Here is a 23,103-nt window from a genome sequence, read left to right as displayed (position 1 = left end):
TTCTTTGTAAACTTCACGTTTATTTAAAAACAAGGGGGAAGTTACAATAGAAACTTGTCCCCTCTTAGCAGCAAAGCAAGCAGCATCTTATCAAGGAAAGCTTGATAGGCAGGACACGCTTCCACTGCCTAAAAGACAGTTGGAGAAAGCACGCTTGGAGGGAGAGCTAGCCATCATCACAATCATCTGAACAACCTAGGAGCAAAGCAGAATTGAGGGATGGCAAGAGATTCAGAAAGCTTGCAAGTCAAAACTAAAAATTCACAGGTAGATGCACTTTCATTATTCTACTGGATTAAAATCTCTGTCAGTCAGAGATCTAAATTGAACCTTATTCTAACTACAGTGTGGAAAAGAAGCAACATTCTGCAATTCTGAAATGAAACAGGAAAAAAAAACTGTACTACTTCTTATATCATAACTAACTTTTAAGATCATGTAAAATGTAAATATTTAAGAATACACTGTACCTGAACTCCTAACTATAGAAGTGTATGCTTGCGTTAGACTGGAGCTAAAATACTTGAAAAGAATATTTCATGTTCTAACTTCAATCTTCATCCATTGTAGAAGTTGTTATAATCTAGTGGCAAAGTGATTATGCATTCTAAATATTTTAAGAACTTACAATTCTATTTCAGAATATTAAAAAGTAGTCAGTAATTTGTTTGGGGAACAATGTGTGCACTTGCTCTGCAGCGCAAATAACCAAATTATTTCCAGAGCTCTACTGACGTCACTGAAGATGATGATGCACTAACATGAAAGTAAACAAAATTTTCATGTTTATTTAAGCTTCACTAGAAACATGAGGTAGGCACAGAGGGGGAAATGTTCAGTGTTTACCAACTGAAAAAGGACAAAATTGATAAAAAAAATTTCTTACAAGTTCTGAAAAGACAACAGAAAACAATGACAATAAACAGTGTGTAGTGGTTCTGTACCTGACAGCCATAATCCAAAAGCAGCTGTAATATGTCCAAGTTTTCATTTTCAATGGTAATGGTTATAGCATTTCTTCCAAGCACATCCACACAATTTATGTTCATGTCACCTGAGCTGTTCTGCTCCAAGAGTTTATTAACCATGTAATAGTCACCTAAACAAGCAATGTATGAATGTGTCTTAGTATTTTGGATTTATTTTTACTGGTATATATTCTGAAATTTAAATAAACCATACTACTTTTATCAATTAGAATAAAATGCAAAGCATATGCTAATTGTAAAATTTAGATGTCATTAAATATGAAATACTCTACCAGTTATCCATGACAACTGGCCAAAAATATTTAACATAAAAAGGCTTCTAAGCAGCCAACCTAGAAATGGGTTATTTACATTAGATGTGAAATTAAACAACACAATTAAATCACTCTTCCCCACCCCTTATAAATTGCAACTCAGGAAAGCATTTAAGCACATGCTTAGATCTTTCTCTATTCAGGGAAGTATTAAGCTTCTGCTTATGTCCCACCAGTACAAACTCACGTGTAAGTGCTTTTCAATAATCAGGGCAATGATGCCTATGCACTGTATGAGACCAAAGAGGAGCCAAGTCAGAGTCTGTCTCTTTTTCAACGCTATTATTTAAATGCCTCTTTCCTAATTTGACTCTTATTTGTCAGTGTTACAAGTTTTTAATTTAAAAAGGGGGACACTAAGATTATGATACAGCATTATTGAACCCACTCACCCATGATTCACAGAGGAGGAAGAAACCAGAGAGAAGTAATACAGAACTTCCCTAGGGGCTCAGCAATCCATGTTATGGGACAGGAAGGAAATTATTATGTGCTGGAAAGTATGGTCCCTGCCTGGAACAGATTACAAACCATAAGAACTCTCCCTCCTCTCTACTTTTATTGCCTTTTATGTCCTTTATATTTCCCTGCGTGTAAAAGTTCACATGATGCATCGTTGTCTCCTCTGCCTGCTAACTTCCGCTGCGGTGCCCAGGCTTCTTTCATTGTGTTCTAATGGAAACATCCAAGAACCATTCAATGGGCAAAGTCTCCGGCTACAGCGGCGCTTTGTGCAGCCTGCGCTGCGAGGAGACCTTTGACCACAGCCCTAACCTAATGATACCTCAAATCCCACTGGGAGACAAGGGATTGCGGGGCCTGAGCCCGGCTCCCCTCCGGGCCTGCTCGCTGCCCAGCGCAGCTCCCGGCGGGCAGAGACCTGGTGCAGGCCCCCTCCGGGCCCCCAAGCGGATGCCCCCGTGGCACACGACCCCGACAGCGGCTTTGGGGCGGGCCGCGGCCGCACCTTTGTCGCAGGCCAGCAGGAAAAGCTTCTCGTCCAAGGTGGTCTCCTCCTTCACCTGCCTCACGTCCTTCAGCGCCAGCAGCTTGTTGGGGGAGGCCGAGGCGGACGGGTCCGCGCTCTGGTACAGGGCGGCCATAGCGCCGGCTCCGCCAAGCCCATCGGGGTGCAGGGGGCCCGGATCAGTCAGCCCCGGGGTTCCCCACGCAGCGGGCCGCCCAGCACCCGCCTTGCCCCGGGACAAAGATGCTGCAAGCCCGAGATTGTCAACACTGAGCAGGGCGGGGCGTGACCTCCCGCCCCGCTGGCTGCGCAGGCGCGGATGGGAGCCACGGGCCCCGGAGGGGCGGGGCCTGGCTGGAGGACGCGGGGCGGAACCGGGGACTGAGGGAGGCGGGACTCCGATGCCTCAGGTTGCGGCAGCTGCTTCTCGGCCTCCGTCCGTTCAGCGGCGCTGGCCGCCCGGAGAGCCTGCCCCCGCCTCCCCACCAGGTGCATTAACGGCCTCGCGCCATCTCGCTGTTCCTCCTGAGCCCCTTTTCTCCCCCTTGTTCCCAGTAGGGTGACCAGAGACCAGGTGTGAAAAATCCGGACAGAGGGTGGGGGGTAATAGAAGCCAATATAAGAGAAAGGCCTGAATATTGGGACTGTCTTTACAAAATCGGGACAAATGGTCACGGTAGTTCCCAGGGTCTCCCTTGCTCTGGGGCAAAGGGTGGGGGCAGGTTTTATCCAGCCTGAGAGGCAGGCTCAGTGCTGGGGCAGCTCAGTACCTCCCACACTAAAAAGATGATGGTGTTAGTATTTTATCATGCGTCTCCTGGGGATTTTCTTCAGCCTGCCACCTCCCCCTAGGAAGTCATGTGATTTCACGAGACTCTCAGCTTTCATTTTAAAAACATAGTTTATTTCTAGCCCTCGTGGTTGTGGAGAAAACATGAGACATGAGTCCTGAAAGCACTCCAAAAAATAACTTAAAAATGGGAGCAGGGGGTTAATCGCTCATCTGAGCAGAATTCCTCTGGGCTGCCTCTGCTGGTGCCTTAGAACCCTTTGAGGAGCAGTGGGTGCTGTCTGGGGTTCTCTTCTCAGCATAGGCACTGACTCTGGGTGCTCCAGCCCTGGCGGCTCATAGCACCCATGGAAAAAAATTAGTGGGTGCTTAGCACCCACTGGTGGCCCTACTGATCAACTCCCTCCCCACTCCCGGATCAGCTATTCCCAGGCCTGCATGAGGCAGGAAGGGAGGAGCTGGGACTGGTACACTTAGGGAAGGGGGTGGAACTGGGCAGGAAGAGGCTGGGGTAGGGTGTGAAGGGAGCTTGGGCAGAACTGGGGTGGGAAGAAGCAGGGTGAGAGGTTGGAGAAAAAGGCCTGATGGGGGCAGGATCTGGGGTGGAGTGAGGCTCAAGCACCCCCAGGATGCCAGTGCCTGTGCAGCATGGTGTCCCTATCAGATTCTCTACTTCTGGCCCTGTTACGTCACTCTGGTTCCTATTTTCTTATTAATTGACCTCCAGACTCATTTGAGGCCCAGGTTCTGTCACTCCTCCCCTTAGGCTGGAGGAGGGACCTTCAGGTGCTCCCAGATATCAACAGGAGGTTATCCCTAGAAATCATGTTCACAGCAATCAGAGTAACTCTGGACACATGGGAGTGAGCCATGCAGAACTGTCATGTTTCTTCTAGTGTGACAGTTTATAACAGGCATATGGAGCAATCCATTGTCAGAGAAGCCTGGTCAGAAAAATATTTTTTTTACTTTGAAGCTGTGTATCTCAGGAAGAAGAATGATGGTATTGTAGAGCATTAGTTCCTGTTGTATGAAGGTTGAGCAAAAAAGCCTTAGATTCAGTCTGTCTTAAAGACTTCCAGCCATGAACTAACTTGTCTCCAGAACCAGGCTAAGTGCATCAAATTTTGTGTCAGAAGATTCAGTTCCCTGGCCATGGGTTGGATGTCTTCTAATGCAACTGAGGATAGAAATAATAATAGAATAATACTGGCAAATAATAACAGCTTTATTATGGACAAGGCGGGCATTGCCCCTATGAACCACCAAGGAAAGAAAGGCTCTGTACCCCATCACTAATCCTCTGAACCATTCACTATCACCTTATATAATATCTAGTTTGAGGTGTCCTCTTTGTGTCAGTATGCTGTCAGATATTAGATTATTAATATTTAGTCTAATCCTGTTTGTTCATTGTTCTTGTATCATCTTGTTTTTAGTTGCTTTTATTGTTTTCATGTTTTGAGAGACAATGTATCTGCTTTTACCTTTTTTTCACTCCACAATTACTAGGTATTTAGTTGAGTATTCTGCCTTATTTGGCTGTTTTTTAAAATAATTTTATTAAATACTGAAGTACCATAAGTGTTTGGCTAACATTTATGGGTAAAGACAAAGGAATACAAATGCTCATTTCCAAAATCATAATCAAATAACTATTAGTCTTTCTCCATGCAGAAGAGATACAAAAAGTAACACATTGCAGTGTTTTCATGAAGAATTTCTTGCAATCAAGGCACCTTTTCTATGACACTGATCTTCTCTGACAGAAAAATAGATTCATAGATTCTAGGGTCAGAAGGGACCAATGTGATCATCTAGTCCGACCCCCTGCACAAAGCAGGCCACAGAACCCTTCCCATCCACTTCTATAACAAACCCCTAACCTATGTCTGAGTTATTGAAGTCTTCAAATTGTGGTTTGAAGACCTCAAGCTGCAGAGAATCCACCAACAAGTGACCCAGGCCCCATGCTGCAGGGGAAGGCGAAAACCTCCAGGGCCTCTGCCAATCTGCCCCGGAGGAAAATTCCTTCCCGGCGCCAAATATGGCTATCAGCTAAACCCTGAGCATGTGGGCAAGACTCACCAGCCAGCACTCAGAAAAAAATTCTCTGCAGTAACTCAGATCCCATCCCATCCAACATCCCATCACCAACCACTGGGCATACTTATCTGGCGATAGTCAAAGATCAATTGCCAAAATTAGGCTCTCCTGTCATACCATCCCTTCCATAAATGTATCAAGCTTAATCTTAAAGCCAGATATGTCTTTTGCCCCCACTACTCCCCTTGGAAGGCTGTTCCAGAACTTCACTCCTCTAATGGTTAGAAACCTTCGTCTAATTTCAAGTCTAAACTTCCTAGTGTCCAGTTTATACCCATTCGTTCTTGTATCTACATTGGTACTAAGCTTAAATAATTCCTCTCCCTCTCTAATATTAATCCTTCTGATATATTTATAAAGAGCAAGCATATCCCCCCTCAGCCTTCTTTTGGCTAGGCTAAACAAGCCAAGCTCTTTAAGTCTCCTTTCATAAGGATAGATATACAAGTGTTCATTTAAAATAAAATTCCAGAAGAAAATGCAGTACATATAATCTGAATCCCCAGACTGGACTGGCCAGCTCTCTTTATTGCTTTCTAATACAACAGTTTATGAAAGTTCAGATATTTACTCCAGCTGCAAGGATTAATATAAACACAGATCTTCCAGTAATGTCTATGGTACACATTTGCCTTACTATATAGTGTTATTCTTCACTTTGATGAAAGTTTGTTGTTTTGTAAAAATAACAATCTGATATATTTAGGTGTTTACTCCCATAAGAAAGATTCAACAACATTATGAATAAAATCACTAAATTTTAAACAATATGGTGATCACAGGTCCAAACTAGCTTCAATAAAGTCAGTGGCAATACTCTTATTGACTTCAGCATGAATCATATCAGGCCTTCAGAGAATAAGGCAATGATGCTGATCTTTGTTCAGTTTGGGGAAAATATAACAGTGTTTGAATGGACTTCCACACAGCTATGACTACACGTAAATAACACCCACAAAATATATATTCACAGCAGATCCTGAAATAACATATTTTAAAAGCTGCTGATCCTTTTCATTCTATGAAAACCGTATGAACCAGTCTTGATTTACAAGATTTTTTGAAAAGCAATACAAGAATGTAACCTTAATTTAGTAATGAACATATGCTGCTAGAACTATTAATCCATAAATAATTCACGTAATATGAAATTCTTTGAATGAAACCTTCACTAGTATAAACAAGTTATTAAAATGTAATTAATGAATATATATCCATACGTGCACATACAAATTTATCTCAGGTTTTATATCCACTAAACTTCAGAATCTTGTAAACTGTGAGGCATTTATCGTGTTTAACATGGCAGAAACTTTTATTAAATGTCTTAATTATTTTATTTTGTTCAGTCCTCTTCCCATCAAGCACGCAAACACTGTCATAACCATTTTTGGCTTCACTTCTACTAGATCATCTGGCAGTGCATAAATACGAGCACCAATCTTTCGAGCAACTGAAATGGCATATCTTGAAAAAACAAGAGAGAAAATATTATTTTACTAGTATCTGTTCCCTATGTTTTGAGACATACCATAACTAACACATTTTGATAAAAAAGGTAAAATATACACATCCAACCAATATTTCAGTGTTGGCAAAATGAATGTAATTGACTGAATGAAAATAAGTATTAACAGTTGCACTGAGACATTTATTTTGCTTGAAGTATTAACAGTTGTGCTGGGACATTTATTTTGCTTGAATCTACTAGAGCATTTATTTTTCTTAATTATTAGGGGCTATGTAGGACTATTAATATAAGAACTTCAGTGGAGTTACCAGTTTACAGCAGCAGTGAATTTGGCTTGGTATTTTCAGTATGCTAGAAAAAATGTCTAGAAATTTTACCATTTAAATTTAATTTATCCATAATTAAAAAAACAAATGTAGATGAATATAATTCTCTTTTGATGTATCAGTAATTCAGAGGCTTGATTTCTGTGCAAGAAAATATAAAATATCATTTAAACACTTACTTAGCATTATTCAATTTGTCTTGTTCAGAAAGATCTTCTCTCTTGACCATTTCTTGACGAATTGCTTTTGGTGCAATGGCATCTATTAAATCTAGTACAGGTAAACTAGTGCTAATAGATTTGTCCTAAAAGAAAGAGTTAATGATTTAATTAATATTAATCAATAGATTTCCTTTAATTCTCCTAGTAGTATTTTTATAATCCAAACTAAAAATCTATGACAACCTAATTTTTTTTTAAAGATAGCATCATACTTTATTCTTCTACTTTATTTTCTCTTTTTACTACTTAAAGGTCCAATCCTGCTTTCCTTGTCTGTGGAAAACTTACAGTGAAGTCAGCAGGAGTTTTCAAAGATCAGGTTAATAATCCATGTAGTTTCTCTCTTTCAGAACTGGTACTGCTAAACAAATACGAACAGTTTGCTTCATTTAGTGACGCCAGTGACTGATCTTTTAGATTGTAAGATCTTCAAGACAGCCACAGTTTTAATTCTTATCGGGCACATTGTTGATGCTAAAAAACCTAAATTTCTTTAATAATCCTTAGTTAGTTCATTACAGAATTGGCCACAAGTGATGTCTTTGATGTGAGCTTTGAGGTACAAATTGATTTGGGGTAAGTGACTGGTCTCTTGGGACTTAAAGCAAACTGAATCTTTTGTGATCTTTGCTGTATAGCAACCAACTAAGCTCAGCTTGCCTGGGTGGCAAGATACACTGGAATACCCAAGAGGACTGTCTGTGACTCCATGGTAAGACTGTTATAGTGCTTCAGGAGTTCACATTTGTTATTGGGTTGATGAAATCTAATTAAAGAACATATAACCCGTCTGAGGTCTCTGCATAGCTTTTTTGACAGTGTGGCCTGAGGCAGGCACTCATGATTGTGAACCACTCCAGACAGCACGACAAAGGCAAAGGTGTTCTCAGAGCTGCTCTAATTTGTGCCTGGTTGCCAGCATTCCAAAAGACAGTTCTGACAGCTAGGGGTAGATAGAACTTAATGGCACACAAGCCATGGCCTCACGTTTATGTCGTCTGGTCGTTCCTTACACAGGGAACAGTCACAGTTGACCAGGTGAGCTAGCTTTATGGCCCTGTGATGGGATCTTGACCACACACCAGCCCATGAAGGGATCAAAATTGGCTCAGAAGGGGCTACTTCACAGGGTGGGCTACACCTGGGTGAGCTGGGAAGGGGGGAAGAGAGATATACAATCCTAACTGAACCTGAAGCCCAGCAGGTAGAGGGTGGGTCTGGGCAGGGCCGGCTCCAGGCACCAGCTCAGCAAGCAGGTGCTTGGTGCGACCAAGGGAAAGGGATGGCACGTCGGGCTCTTTGGCGGCAATTCAGCAGCGGGTCCTTCGGTCCCTCTCAGAGGGAAGGACCTGCTGCTGAAGAAGAAAGTGGCGTGGTGGAGCTGCCGCCAAAGTACCGCCGATCGCGACTTTTTTTTTTCATCCTCCGCTGCTTGGGGTGGCAAAAAGCCTGGAGCCAGCCCTGGGTCTGGGTTTCCTACCAGCCACTGCGGGAGTGGTATGGACAGGGCAATGGACTGTGTAGATCTGCCAGAGGCAGTTTGTTTAGAAAGAGGTTGCTATCCCACGAGGCGGGGACTATAATGACCTGGCCAGAGGGCCAAGCCATGAAGAGGAAGCGCTGCAGCTCGTGAGACATAAAAGAGGTTGCAGAGTGAGAAATTGGGACAAGGGGCTGAGAAATCTCAAGTGGTGAGCTAATCCCCAGATATACCACAAGGAGATGTCACTGCAGTGAGTGGAGTAGACATTGTGACAGGCCCTTGGTGCTGCCACTAAGGTAGAAGAGCTGGTCCCTAATCTTTTCTTCAAAGGTGCAACTTTCAACTTCATGTTATCTTTTTCTATGACATGCCATGCAATTATTTAATGGAAAAATCAGGGTCAAACCTCACTGAGCCCCTACACACTTGCCGAGTTCAACCTTTCCTTTGCAGTTATCAAATCTTCTGTTTCGCTCCGGAAACAATCATCTTATGCTGTGGTATGACTTCCCACCTACAACCATGCATTGTCCATTCATTAAATATTAATGCCATGTAGAGGAGTTAACGCTTGTCAAACCAACAGTAACATCTTTAGTCGCCCAGCCCCAGGGGATCCTGCCAAATCAAGGCATTGTTCCTCACCAGCTAGCAGTGCTCTATTACAATGTTGCTGTGGAGATGCAGAAAGCAGCATAGCTGTTGTCTCTGTCTGTCTAGCCCTCCCTCTCCAAACATACACCTCAGTGTGCAGTTTTCTTCCCTCCACTTGTATAAGAAGAGAGAACATCATTCCCCATGTTGCTGTTTTACCTCTTGCTCTACTTTTCAGAGTTCTTTCCTATTTCCAAGGTAATAAGCTATTTTTCTCTATGTATAAATAAATGACCAAACTTTGAAAGGAGTCCTAAGCAGTCCAAATATTGTTAAAGCTTCTTGTAACAAATCAGAAAGTTATTGCCTGAATAACATGAATATTTTCATCTTTTCCCCTTTCTCCTAATGGAACTATTTCCTGCTGCCAGTTTATGGCCTAGTCTGTCTATTTCTAGAATTCAAATGGTACTTTGAGAATTTTGTTTCTAAGATGTGCTTCCTCTTAACCTTAAAATAGCAGGTGCCTCTGCTGCATTTGCTTCTGTCCAACTGTTACAGCAGATGAGCAGCCTAGTGCAAGATGAGTCAACAGATCAATCAGCAGGAGGTGCCAAAGCCAGGAAGCAGTTAGCTCCATTCTCTAAGAGGCTCATCATATAATACAAGTGATGTGCCTGCCGTCACCAACCAGATTAAACCTAAGGTTTCCAGTTCATGCCAATTCTCATAGTGCCAACAGAATCTGTGCATTTAATCATAGCACTTCATTAGTTTATTTGAGAAGATTAAGCTGACGTGTATCTCTTCAAATTCAGAGGTCAAAAAATCTCTGTAATTCTAATTACTTGGGCTGTTGCAAATCCAGCACGGTTCTACTTTAATGGTCTATAGTGAATTTCAGTGACCTATGACCCTTTCTATTCTATACATGTATGGTATTTGGTTTTGTTGGAAACCCAAGACTGAAGAAAAATTCAAATAATAAATGTCTAATTATTCTTACTGATGAATGTGTATATAGAACAGTCAGTATTTTTTTTTTTAAGTGGAGGGGGGAAATATGTCAAGTAATATTTCCCTAGATCTAAAATGAGACACTGAAAAAATACTTTTCAGTAATTTTTATGACTTATCATTGTCAGACCAATCAATTTTTAACAAGAGTTAATTAATGAAGATAATAGGCCAGATTCTCTTCTCATTTACACCTGATTTATACCAGTGTTATTACTGATTTACACTGGTTTAAATGAGAGGACACTCAAGCTCACAGAGCAGGAACTGATGTCAAGGACTGGATATATAATCTTCCCTAATGAAAATTGGATATTTTGTTGAGCAGAATCCTTGCATAACTGTTGCACAACATAGTGAGATCTCAGATATTTAAATAGCTTGTCTCTTCATCTCCTACTGTGGCCAGCATAGATGCCTAATTGTTTGAAAGTGTGCACTGAAGTTGCATGCTTATAGTGCCATTATACTCGTGTGCAAGTGTGGTTATCAATCTATCATTTCAAACGAGAGAGATAAAGCCACTCTTGAGTGATTGGGTAGATGTGTATTAAATGCAGAAGGATAAACTTTTTCTATCAATTTTCTCTTTTTCCATTTGGCAAATATATTTCCCCTGTGTTTTCACAAAGTACAAGCTGACATTGATCTGTTTTGTTAGGTCTGCTGTGTATTCATAGAGGTGTCAGCACAAATCGGGGACTACAGTTTGTGGTTAACTTGTGCTTCCTCTGCTGTTCTGCTACAGCACAGGAGAAAATAGTTTCAAAGGGCTGAAATATTTCAAAAGTGCTGAGAAATTATTTCAAAACAAGATACATTTTCAAAATTGTACTCTATATTTGTATCCATAAATCTCAAGAGTGCCAAAACCTCCACATTTGCACAGGCAAATCAGGGAAGTGTCTAGTTAGCCACACTGGCACATGGAAAATTATTGACAAAATAAAATAAAATAAAAATTGACAAAATAAAAATAAAAAATTGAGAATAATTTGGCTTTATAATCTTACATAAGCAGTGACTATCGTTTGATTTTGCTCTTAATTTCTCATCACGAGAGTTGTGGAACATTTTTGAAGGTAGACTCTCAAAGACATTCTTTTATCAGATTATGTCAATTGAAGGTAAAGCCAATGTTGAACCTAACCTATATAGCACTGTCCCTTTAAAAAGCCCATATCTGATTAATTTACTTGTCTTCTGTCCTGATATAGACTCTAGATTACCTTGAAGCTGGTAATTGAGGTTTTCTTGTTTGCATTTGCAAGAGTTTGATTCACCCATTTAATAATAATATCATCGTTTACTTTTTCCCCCTCTCCAAGGTCTGATAGTACATTCAGAGTATACCTGTAACCAAAAGAAAACAGTGTTTGACTCTAAAAATGAAATATAGAACTATTCTCTGTTCCTAATATTATGCAGTAAAAGATAGTAAAATATGTCTTCAGGACAAAAGTAGTATGTACAAACCATTCACCTTTACATCTTATTTTATGCTGTAAGCTATTTTTGTAACCTATTTTTCTACTTCAAAAATATTTTGTTAGCTGTCACAAGAATATAATTCTATTCCAAGTATCATATTATCCGCCATCAGATTTTCTACATATATTTTATTTACCATATCACAACTAACTTCATTTGGTGAAATTAAATGGTATATCAGCTTGACCGCTAATCACTTTAAAAAGTGAAATAAAAGTCGTGTAAATACACTGCCTTGAATCTCTCTGCCAATTTTTGTGGCTTAGAATCACATTTTTCTTTTATAAAAAAGTAGTTGAAATTATTATACAAGATATTGTAGAATTTCCTGCTAGATCTACTAGGAGGACTTCGATTTCACAAACATAGATCTCAGTCTTGCTTTGGGATCCACCAGAGTGAATCGCTGCTCTATACAATAAGGGAAATTGGGAGTAAAGTGAAATAAATAATCTACTTTATAGCATTAATGCTGTCCAAGGATGGCGTTTGTCATAGGTACTGGATTCCACCCCCGTTCCACCGCAAGCCCTGCTCCCACCCCACTCCTTTCGCCAAGCCTCCACCCCAGTCCTGCCTCTACCCCATCCCCCACCCCGCCTCTTCCTGCCCTCACTCCACCCCAAGTCCTGCCTCCCACCCTGCCTCTTCCTGCCCCGCCTTGCCCCACCTCTTCCCACCCAGTTACACCTGTTCCCCACTGCTCCCCCTCCCTCCCAGCGCCTTCTGCATGCTGCAAAACAGCTGATTACAGTGGGCAGGAGGCGCTGGGGGGAGGGAGGTGCTGATCAGTGGGGTAGCAGGCAGGCAGGAGGCACTGGGGGGGGGTGGGAGCTGCTGCTAGTGGATGTTAAGCACCCACTAATTTTTTTCTGTGGGTGCTCCAGCCCTGGAACATCCACAGAATTGGCACCTATGGTGTTTGCTTTGGTTTGCTGGGTTTTTTGAAACTATGACTTTTTAAATTCTTGTCATTTTTTTGTCTATAAACTAGTTCTTCAATCATGGTACATTGTGAAAATTCTGAATTTCAAATATGTAATGTGGCACTTTTCCACATTTCCATTATCAGACAATATATAAAATTGCACAAGAAAAAAAATCAGAACTATCTATTTAAGATTAAACAGGATCATCTTAAGGAGAGATATCCAAGAGAACATTGATCTAATAGAGAATTTTCATTTTGTTCCAACAGTTGGTGTGACACCCTGGCACCCCTTTATTCACCACTGTCATATAATTAGGATATGTTTTGCACAAAGTATGCTTTGTGAGGTATCATTCTAAAAGTCTTGATCTGCTAGACAATATCTCGTTAGATTGTATGTGCTATTATCGTATATGAAGTTATGAAGTCTGGCTATGTATGTGTTACTGAAACATACTGTGAGGTTGAAAACACCCACAAGCAGCCTTTCAGGTACAACATTAGAAGGTCAAACCATGTTAATGGCTTATTGAGGAAATGCACACAAGCACAAGGATTACCCCAGATCTGGGTAGAAACCTCTCAGAGATAACAATACACAATGGGAACTGTTTGACCCAGGTCACAGCAAAAGAGCTTTCCAGTAAGTGGGAAGAAGCTATAAATGGGGGAAATGACATCATTATGGTACCTCACTCTCCCTAGAACAACACACCTGGAAACACCTGAAGAACAAAGACTGAACTGGAAGAAGTGATGGTCCCAAGCTAGAGGGATTTCTAGACTGTGTATGAAAACCTGATAAGCCCAAGCTACAAAGCAAAGGCAGCTTGTGCTTTAAGAATCTGCCAGCCCATTTATCACTCAGGGTTAAAATTTGCTAATTCATATCCTACCTATCTAGTATTTTAAACTCAGTTTGCATTTTTGTTTATTTACTAGGTAATCTGCTTTGATCACTTATAAGCACTTAAAATCTATCTTTTTGTAGTTAATAAATTTATTTTATGTTTTAATCCAAACCAGTGTGCATTTGACTAAGGTGTCTGGAGAAAATCTCAGCTTGGTTACAAGTGTGCATGGTCCTCTTCACATTGAGGGAGAGGCAGACTGGATATTAAACCCATATACTGGCCAGATTTGACCAGGGCAGGACAGTGCTGCTCTGGGGTCATAGGCTGGGAGGCTGGTGATTAGAAAGCCCTGCATGTAACTGCAGCTGGTGTATCCCTACCTGTGTGAATGCTGGTGAAAGTGCAGGCTTGGAGGGCTTTGCAGCTTGTCACAGCAGCACAGTGTGAGAGAGAGCCCAGGCTGATGGGTCAGAGCGCTCTGTGGCACCCCCGGGGGAACCCGTCACAGTTGGTTCACTATTTGTTGTACACTCAGTATTTTTGCAGTTTTACACAATTCCATAATATGGGACAAATCTTTGGGTGGTATAAACTGCCATAGCTCCATCAACTTCTATTTAAATAAGTACAATGAAAGGACTGTTGGCAGTGTTGCTGCCTTATTTCTAGGTGTTAATGATATTTTCAGAAAGCCAATACATAAGTACTTTATGGGATAGGGGAAATGTTGGACCTGTCATCATTGATGGTGGTTCTTAATTTACAAAAGGCCAAGATTTTTCTGTTCAATTGAAATAATTAAAAATGTTAAAAATATAAACAAGCTCTATTATTGTTTTTTATTTCAAAATCAAGATAATTACTTCAACAAGAATTTGAACTGAAATTATTTAGATTCTGCTTTAATACACAAAATTATTATTTTAATTTGGTGTCAGAGAAATATGTCTTGATTTAATTTTATACAGTACAAAAGGCGAGGTTTCAGTCTTAAATGGGGAGGACTACTGTCTCTCTTTAATACTTCCTGTAGCATTAATTCATACAGAGGACAGCAACAATGAGTATTTCACTGCAACACACTGTATATTTCTATAATTTCTAGGCCCAAATATTTCAGTCGTCACTGTAGACAGAGGAATTTAGCCCTTAGACTATGAACAAATTTGTAGTCTGGGTGCAAAAAACTGACTAACTTCTCATGGTTTTGTATGGATACCATTATGCTCTGCATGCATATAACAATTGTAAAAACTCCTCACCTTCTCATCAGCTGCCACACCAATGCCAAGGTCAGAGTTGCATTGCCATCATTTAGGTCCTGTCCAGCAATACCAACCAGGGAGAATTTGGCCTTTGTCTTCCCAATTTCCACTGCATAATTACAATTCTCAATCTAAAAATGAAATGTTTAAACTTTATAGGTATGAAAAATATTAATATCACATATAGGCTTAATAATATTTTGAGCGATCTTGTCCCAGTGTTACCCATGCTGAGACTGGGGACCATGTAAAGTCTATTAACTCTTTCAGAACTACTTTTAAGTCATTATACTGCTGCACCATTTTTGAAGATCAAAATACATTTTTTTAAGATTCCTGTGAAATCTTATTCCCAGTTGAATGAATGAAAACCATAGGTGTTGGAACTACGGGTAAGGGGGGTGCTGCAGCACCCCCTGGCTTGAAGGGGTTTCCATTATATACAGGGTTTTTACATTTCGGTTCAGTGGCTCTCAGCACCCACACTATAAAAATTGTTCCAGCACCTCTGATGAAAACATTACATTTGCATTCTCTGTCTGACAGAGCTGAGCATGTGGAGTCAATGGAGCAATGGAGTCAATATGAGCATCTCCACTGAAGTCAATGAAGTTGCACTAGCGTACATCAAGGCTGAGTTTGGGATCATAGAGAAAATAAGGAAAAGACAGACCTAGCCATAGGAACTTGGAGAAGGATTATGGAATTCACTGTAAAATGTAAGATCCTAACTATAGATGCTGAGATTCTAAAATATAAAAGAAATGTGTCTGTTATAAATGAATCTACGTGAATGCATCCTATGCTGTAATCTAAAACTGCCAATGTATGTGTAAAAAAGGAGTTCTCACTTCACCATAATCCAATCATAATGGTCCTTTTTGCCTTAAAAATCTATGAATATGAATCCTAAACAATCAGAGTGAGTCTTTTTTATATTTAGCATACAAAATCTTTACAGACTTGTTTAAATATCAGCTAAATCAATACATTTTGTCTCCATTTTTGGTGTTTCCATAATCATATAACTGACTAAAAAAACTAGATTTTGCAAGGCCTGTACAAACTCGAACAGGCTATTGTAAAATTGAACGGTGAGGGAACATCCCACACATTAACCCGCTCATCCAGTGTCTAGGTCCTGATTTTTTTTACTTTTCACAAGGATTCTACTGTGAACAAATGTTAGTTTCGGAAGTAACTCAAGTGTACCACACTGAGCAGAACTCATACAGCATAGACTAGCATTAATAAATTAAATGAATTTTCCCAGCTTCTCATACTACCAAAAAGTGATGTGTGTAAAAACTAAGAAGAAGATACATATAGCAAAAATACTCCTTCTCCCTTGGGAAAATACCCCAGGGTGCTTTTAAGCAGGATTGTCTCAGTAAAACTGAAATATGTAGTCAACTTAACTAAGAGCTAGCAGTCCAGGGACACAAGCTCACACAATTCAAGATGATATAATGAACACCTACTACTGCATTGTATTGTAACTGGAATGCACCACAGAATATTTACTGACTTTTTTCATGTTACCACCAAGTGCAGGATACGGAGGTTTGTTAACGTGGTTCCATTCTACTGGCACACGAATCATTTCATACAGCTGGAAGATCACTAAAGCATCAGCAAGGTCACTAGATCAAAGCAGCAGAAAAACAATTGAGAGTACTTTTTAAGTATATTAACAAGAATATGAGACCCCTGAAAACGAACAGATGAGAGAGTTCAAAAACGAAATTCCACTCACACAAATAACAAAACAAAACCCTGCACCAGTCTTGGAACAGGTTTCTCCACATTTATGCCTTCCATTGGTTGATCCCTCCCGTAAGTTAAATTAATTTCACAGTTTTGTTGTTCTCACAACTCTCACTGAATAGGCATGACCACTGACTGTCCCTAGATACTGAATTTATAGCTGGTGTAGGGAAGCAACCACTAATAGTTAAGGTTGCCAAACAGTTGCCATTAAAATACTCCATTTTGAGTTGTTCAGACCTTTCTGAAACATTCAAGGCTGAAATTCTCCAGGCTTGGTTTCTGTCCACAGGTGAACATAGTTAAAAAGATTAAGCAAAAATAGCGTATCAGTCTTTGAGTAAGAAGAGAGTTAAGAAAACTATTATTTTCCCCATTATAACATCTATACTATAGACAACCTCACTTTATGAGAGTTATAAAACAAAATGGGCCAATGAATCCTAGCAGCATGAACACATGGAATCAGGTTTTACCAACAACATTTAAACATACATCGTTGTTGCTCCCTATATTACATTTTCAATTTGCTTGGATATGAACTAACTCCCTGCGCAGCACAATTTCAAAAATGATGAGAAATGTCAGAAAAGTAAGTGGATTTCATTTTTTAACCCCCTATATATTTGAAGATTCCCTGAGTGCAAAAGTTCCTATTTCAACTAGTAATAGAATAAATATAAAAATGTTTGCTATAGTTAGTCTCTGTGAGACACAGCAGAGGGAAGAAATCCTTGTCAGCGTTAAGTGTACCTTCCAAGATATGGTTCTTTTTAGGTGAATGTGAAGGTTTAGCAAATCAGCTTGGATGCAACAGAGTATGAAAAAATACAGGCAGCTCTTAACTATTTGAAGGAAGACAGCAATACCTTTTCTAGTTAGCTTGCAGATATTACTGTGAAATGAGTGGAGGTTAGCCCTGTGAGCCTACCATGATCACACCACCTGCAACTCCTCCCAGTCTACTATATCAGTATCTATATTTTCCCTGTTAGTTCAGAAATGATCTTGGTTGCCTACATCACTTACTGAAACAATGAATAATAGTATTTTGCACTTTCTAGTTTCTTTCATCTAAGGATCTCAAGAGTCTTTTATAAACCTTAAGTCTCACCAAAATTCCTTTGAGATAGTTTAAATATTATTATATCCTTTTTACAGATGAATAAATGGAGGCAGACAATGGGTTTGTGTAAGGTAGACTTTTTGCCCCAGACCTCCTTCTGGAGTTACTACCAATACAAATCCACTGGTGGTAACAGTATGGAAGATCTGAGGTGCTGGAAACAACAACTCTTTTAATCATGGCATAGTGTAGTCATCCACCCCACAACAATTGCTTATGCTATGGGACCAGAGAAAAGTGTCAGAGTTGGATATAAATTTTCCGACATATCTGACATTTACTCTTATCATTTAATAGTTTACACTAATTTTCATAACATGTTTTACTTGCTGTATAGTAGGAAATCCTTTTCTCTCAAAACAACTAACACTTACCTTATCTTAATTCCTGACATTCCATATTAGGGTCCAGGTAACACCCAAACGAAATGTTTTAGACTAGCCAGTGCTCTATTTGCAAATTAACTGCAACAGGCTCACTACTTGATTTTTGCTTTTTAAAAAAAATATTAAGTAATGCTGTTTTCTATTATTTATCGTTCTGCTGAAAATGCAGCTTCACTTTCTGGATATTGTTTTTGTGGGGTTTTCCAGTGAGACATAAATGTCTATTTAATTGCATCTAAAAGAGCTAATGACTAAATAAATAACTAAATAAAAATCAGAACTCAAAGTTTTACCTGTACAAGTGGTTAATATATGGGCTTACACCCAGAGAATTCATCCAGTTCCGGAATGTCCTCTCTTCCTTACTTTCTCCTATAGCAATAGATGTAATCCATATTAATGACTTGGAGAAGATGTTTTAAAAGGCCAGGTTTAAATCATTTATATGCATACACCACCAAAAGTTATTTTGAACAGTTCCTGTGCTACAATTTTTTTCTTGAAAATGTGTGTACCTTTTCTATAGGAGTAATCTCTATTGGCCAAGGGATGGAGAAAGTCCTGACACATTCAAGATCTCTGGATTCTGGGCAAAAGGCCAGACACATCACAGTGAAGACTTGGGGAATATATTTTCTATAAAAATGTTTTTCCATACAACACAATTATTGGTTTGTATTTTAGACATTTAAGATTTGTATTGTGGGGCAAGTGCTGAGGAGTAATAGTAATGTTAATGATCAAGAGAAACCCACTAGAAGATAGTTTGGTTGATAAACAGCAAGTTTAAATCTGTTTTATGTGGCATCTATCTGTCAAAGGTATTTCTAGAGCACCTATTGTCATGGTATCTTAATCTCTTAAAAGACAGTACAACTTCTGTCCTCTCCCCAGAGAACCCCAATATTTGCTCCTTCTACATACAGTACTTCCCCAGCAGAAGCTCAAAGCACTGGGGACATAATCCTTTCCCTTGAGAGACTTTTCCAGTGCAACAGACCTCACGTTTTCAGTTTCCATGGCTGCAGATTCAATATGACAGCATTGTATTGGTTAAGATGTCTTCCCAACCAAGAGAGCTAGATGCTTCTGGAAGTTTTAAATGGCAACTTTGCTTCTGGGGAATCCAGAAAATTCTGTGGAAAGACAAATCTGTGCTTTCCACAGATCTGAATTGTCCTTATTTACCTTGATGACTAGGGGCTGCTTTCCCACTCTGACAGAATGATATGCCAGGCTACTGTTTTTCCTACTACTTGTGGAGCTATGCTTCCCATATGCACTCTTATTTCTCAACTTCCTCTCTCACTCATCCTTGTTTATTGACCAGGAAGTACCTGATATTACAATACTTTTCCTTGTGTACCTTTTCATTAAACATCTATGTTACACTATTTATGATATAATACAGCACATGCCATTTGCTTTTCAATAAATAGCACATTTAAGAAATAACAATAAGAAACATTTAAGATGAAAATGTGTGCCTGGAAAATCCTTATTATTCTGTTAGGATGATGATCCACAGTACACAAGTTACAGCTTTTTCTCCCCGCTCAGGGATGTTTTTATTCAAGAGAGGTGAACTATCCTGAAATAGTGGAAGGGTGGTAGTCACAGAACTTGAATGCAGCAGCATCTGAACAAAGTTTTGATTTACTTTTTTTTTGTTTCTTAATAGTTAATGTTACTGAGTATGTTCAAACTGGGCTAAACAACAGCAGAAGAATCTCATTTGGTCTTGTAATTAGAGCTGGATGGAGAACAATTCCATTTTGCAACAACTTTTGAGGTTTTGAAATTTGTTTTCATTCTCCATTGGAACAAAATCAACACCTTTCAAATGTTTTTGCAAAATGGAATTGTGTCAAAATGACCATCATCAAATTAAAAAGGTCAGGTTTTTTATTCAGGTGTCTCTCCAGTCACCAGTGACAAGAGAGCCCCAGATCTCAGAAACCTATCAATTAAAATGTTGTCAAAAATGATACATCTCTGTGAAATGTATCAGCTTCGTTGATACAACATATTCCGACAAAGTACCTTTAGTCAAAAATGTTCCAACCTGCTCTAATTGTAATTAGTATTGGGATTAATTTTAGGCACATTGGAAATTTACAAGACTTTCATTCTACAGCACATTTTTTAAGTTTTGAGGTCTTTCAGTCATGTGTAATTCAGTATTCCTGGTTTCACTTTCAAACTGATGTTTACTAATAAAAACCTACCCCCAAAAATAAGAAGCTTTTATTAATAAATGTGTGTTAAAACAAAACAAAATGGAAACTATTTTAACACTCAACCCACTCCCTGCATTTCTGTCATCATTTCTTGTCAATTTCACAGTTGAAGGACTTGGTGAGAGGCTAACCCATGCCAAAAAGTTGCCAGATTAGGCCTAAGCAATTTGATTGCACAACAGGATATTTATTTAAAACTTTCCAATATTTTTCTGTTAAAAATATTCAAAACTAGAAAGACTATATATTAAGAACATAAGAACGGCCATACTGAGTCAAACTAATGGTCATTTAGCCCAGTATCCTGTCTTCTGACAGTGGCCAATGCCAGGTGCTTCACAGGGAATGAACAAAACAGGCAATCATCAAGTAATCCACCCACTGTCATCCACTCCAAGCTTCTGGCAAGCTGACAAGTACTAATTTAAAGAGAATAGAAACGATATATTCTGGACCTAAATCCCTTTTTGAATTAGTGGAGATTTTAAGACCTATCAATCTCTTGGTTAGTTTGGGGTAATTAAAAATCAACCCCTGACTGAAATGTAGGACATTGGTCCATTCCCAAGACAAAAGCCAAATGCTTCCAGGAAAACATACTAAGGAAACATAGATACTAAAGGAAATATTGTGCAACTCCACTCACACTGAGAATCTTAAAGAGCATGCTGAACACTGCCAAAAGAATCCAAACTAGACAAATAGGAGCAATAGCATGCAAGTTGAAAAGTGCAGTTCTGACTAGTAGGAATTCAGGAACTAAAAATAGCTTACTATATTTAATATGCCACTCTAAAAAAGATCCTTTATGATGCATCACATAAGAATTCTTAAGTTTTCCAGGTGGCTGAAAACTGACCAGCCGTTTTTCCATTTTCTTGTTCAAAAAATATCTTGTGAACAACTGTGGGGGGCATATATTTTGCTACATGGTGCAAAAGAAAGTCAAATAATGGAAATCCCAGAGAAATGGGGCATGGAGCTATCCAGAGGAGAAAGATGGCTATGAGATAGCTTCCCTCATATCACACTGCCACTTCTTTCTTCTCTGACACCACTGTATTAGGCAGCTGAGTGAGGAGTAGCCAAGAGGATGGTCATAGGTGTCCAAGGAATGGCTATTTAGCATGGTACAGTTCTCTCTCAGTGCAGCAGAACCTTTGGTGAAATTTGCTACATAAGTTACTATTGCCCTGAGTAGTAATAATTTCCCCTCTGTGGCTTTAACAGCCCATGGAAGGAGTATGAGCTGCCAGTTGGCCAGGCAGTGACACCACAGTGGAGACAAAAAGTACACTGGGGGGAACATGGATGGGCGATGTTTCATTGGACAGAGATTTTTAGGACCCAGATTTCTATGAGAAATGGAAGCCCTGCCCCCAGTAGTTTTACTTTCCTGACAGATCCCGCTCCCAGAGGGCACAATGCAAAAGAGCAGTAGCCCAATAAAGGTCATGCAGCTATGGGGGTCAGAGCTTTTCTTCTGTGCAATTTTATACGGGAAGAAGAGCACCTTGAAAGGGCCTGTCCTTTGTCCCTATACATGCAGATCAGCACAGAGATTAGGCATTATCCAATACATGGAAAGGAGGACAGAATTAATGCTCAGCCAGCTTTCATTAACATAAACCCAAACAACATGGGAAAGGACAGGGATGACTACACTCTGCTCTTTCACGGGGAAAAAATCACTAGTAGGAATGGGAAGAATTTAAAGCAGGAAAATGAAGCCTTTTCTGTAGGTGTATAGTTAAAGTTTCAACCACCCTCCAGCCAACTTTTCCTAGGCATTAGATCCTGGATCTTGGAAGGGTCCCACTGTGTGGGTAATTCCACTGAAAGAAGCTAGATGGTATTTGTATTGAATTGAGGAAGTCTTGCCCCCATTTTATAAATGCATTATGTTATAGCTGTGTTTTTCGTGATTGTGACGGCATATTAAAACAAAGATAGCAGTGTAAGAACAATGCAAAACCAACCAGGAGAAAAGGACAAAAGTGGTTATAGTCATAGAAAAATCAAAAAGATTTCAGGACAAATACATTTATGGAGTATAGAAAAGTACTAAATACAGTACCTACATTAGGAGGGGTCAAATCTGCATTTCATGAGGCAAAATAGGGAAGTGTAATAAATTATTAGTCAGACTATGACAGCCATCGATGACAAAACTATAAAGAAATGAATGTTTTATCTTTTATATAACAACACCAGGGGAAAAAAAAATACTGGTGTGAATGCTGCTCATACTACAGTATTCAAGGGAAAATGAAGAACAGAACAAAACACTACCAGTAACGCCTTTTGTCTGAAATATATTTATTTTGATTATGCAAACGTATGTGACTGCATAGTTATATGATAGATAGGGGAGAAGAAGAGAGAGTTGTATCATTGCCATGATATATATAACAGTATTAGGACTCTCCTCATCTCTAAAATGGATATTATAGAGTTGCCTTATTACAAGACTCTGTATTCAGTTACTTATAATTTTTCCAAATTTTAACTGGTAAGCTGAAATTTTCCATGCCAGATCTCTGGCTTGGTCTAAATATTTTTGTAACGTTTCAGCAAAATGATTCAACTATTTCTGAGAATGAGATTAGTGAAAAATTTTTTGTTTGTCCATGTTAAAAAAGTTGATACAAACCACTTCAGCGAGAGAAGCTCTAACATCTCCATGCTTTGGTACAGAGACTTGAAATTTGACAGAGGTGTTACATTAGCATAAGGAATGTGCCTTTTGCCATCCATGTGAAAAT

The 23,103-nt window shown here is 39.4% G+C and overlaps 2 protein-coding genes and 1 long non-coding RNA gene across 5 annotated transcripts in view; 1 reads left to right on the top strand and 2 right to left on the bottom strand.

The window, feature by feature from the left end:
- Positions 1-2,532, bottom strand: part of TRPC1 (transient receptor potential cation channel subfamily C member 1) — a 40,434-nt gene extending 37,902 nt beyond the window's left edge. Inside the window, exons 1-2 of the mRNA XM_050965889.1 lie at positions 2,271-2,532; positions 945-1,099 (exon numbers count right to left, since the gene is read on the bottom strand). Of these exons, the coding sequence (XP_050821846.1) occupies positions 945-1,099; positions 2,271-2,406 (291 nt within the window). The 5' untranslated portion in view covers positions 2,407-2,532. The remainder of the gene's footprint in view (positions 1-944; positions 1,100-2,270) is intronic.
- Positions 2,533-3,232: 700 nt separating this feature from the next.
- On the top strand, positions 3,233-22,172 carry LOC127057304 (uncharacterized). Of its 2 annotated transcripts, none has more exons than XR_007776053.1 (3): positions 3,233-4,007; positions 15,366-15,538; positions 18,625-22,172. It is a non-coding gene; the product is annotated as an uncharacterized LOC127057304 (long non-coding RNA). The 2 variants fall into 2 exon arrangements; XR_007776052.1 differs by lacking the exon at positions 3,233-4,007 and adding an exon at positions 7,510-7,896.
- The window catches only part of PLS1 (plastin 1), an 87,063-nt gene continuing 69,540 nt past the window's right edge, over positions 5,581-23,103 (bottom strand). The window contains exons 10-15 of one of the 2 annotated variants that reach the window (XM_050965941.1): positions 18,392-18,470; positions 16,348-16,462; positions 14,817-14,950; positions 11,508-11,631; positions 7,143-7,267; positions 5,581-6,633 (exon numbers count right to left, since the gene is read on the bottom strand). In XM_050965941.1, the coding sequence (XP_050821898.1) occupies positions 6,498-6,633; positions 7,143-7,267; positions 11,508-11,631; positions 14,817-14,950; positions 16,348-16,462; positions 18,392-18,470 (713 nt within the window). In that variant the 3' untranslated portion in view covers positions 5,581-6,497. The remainder of the gene's footprint in view (positions 6,634-7,142; positions 7,268-11,507; positions 11,632-14,816; positions 14,951-16,347; positions 16,463-18,391; positions 18,471-23,103) is intronic. The other variant, XM_050965940.1, reaches the window with a different exon arrangement.

This window comes from Gopherus flavomarginatus, chromosome 8 (assembly GCF_025201925.1).
Source record: "Gopherus flavomarginatus isolate rGopFla2 chromosome 8, rGopFla2.mat.asm, whole genome shotgun sequence".
In the NCBI taxonomy this organism is placed as follows: Eukaryota; Metazoa; Chordata; order Testudines; family Testudinidae; genus Gopherus; species Gopherus flavomarginatus.
The sequence above is the reverse complement of the archived record's forward strand: the minus strand, read 5'-3'. Positions and strand labels throughout refer to the sequence as shown.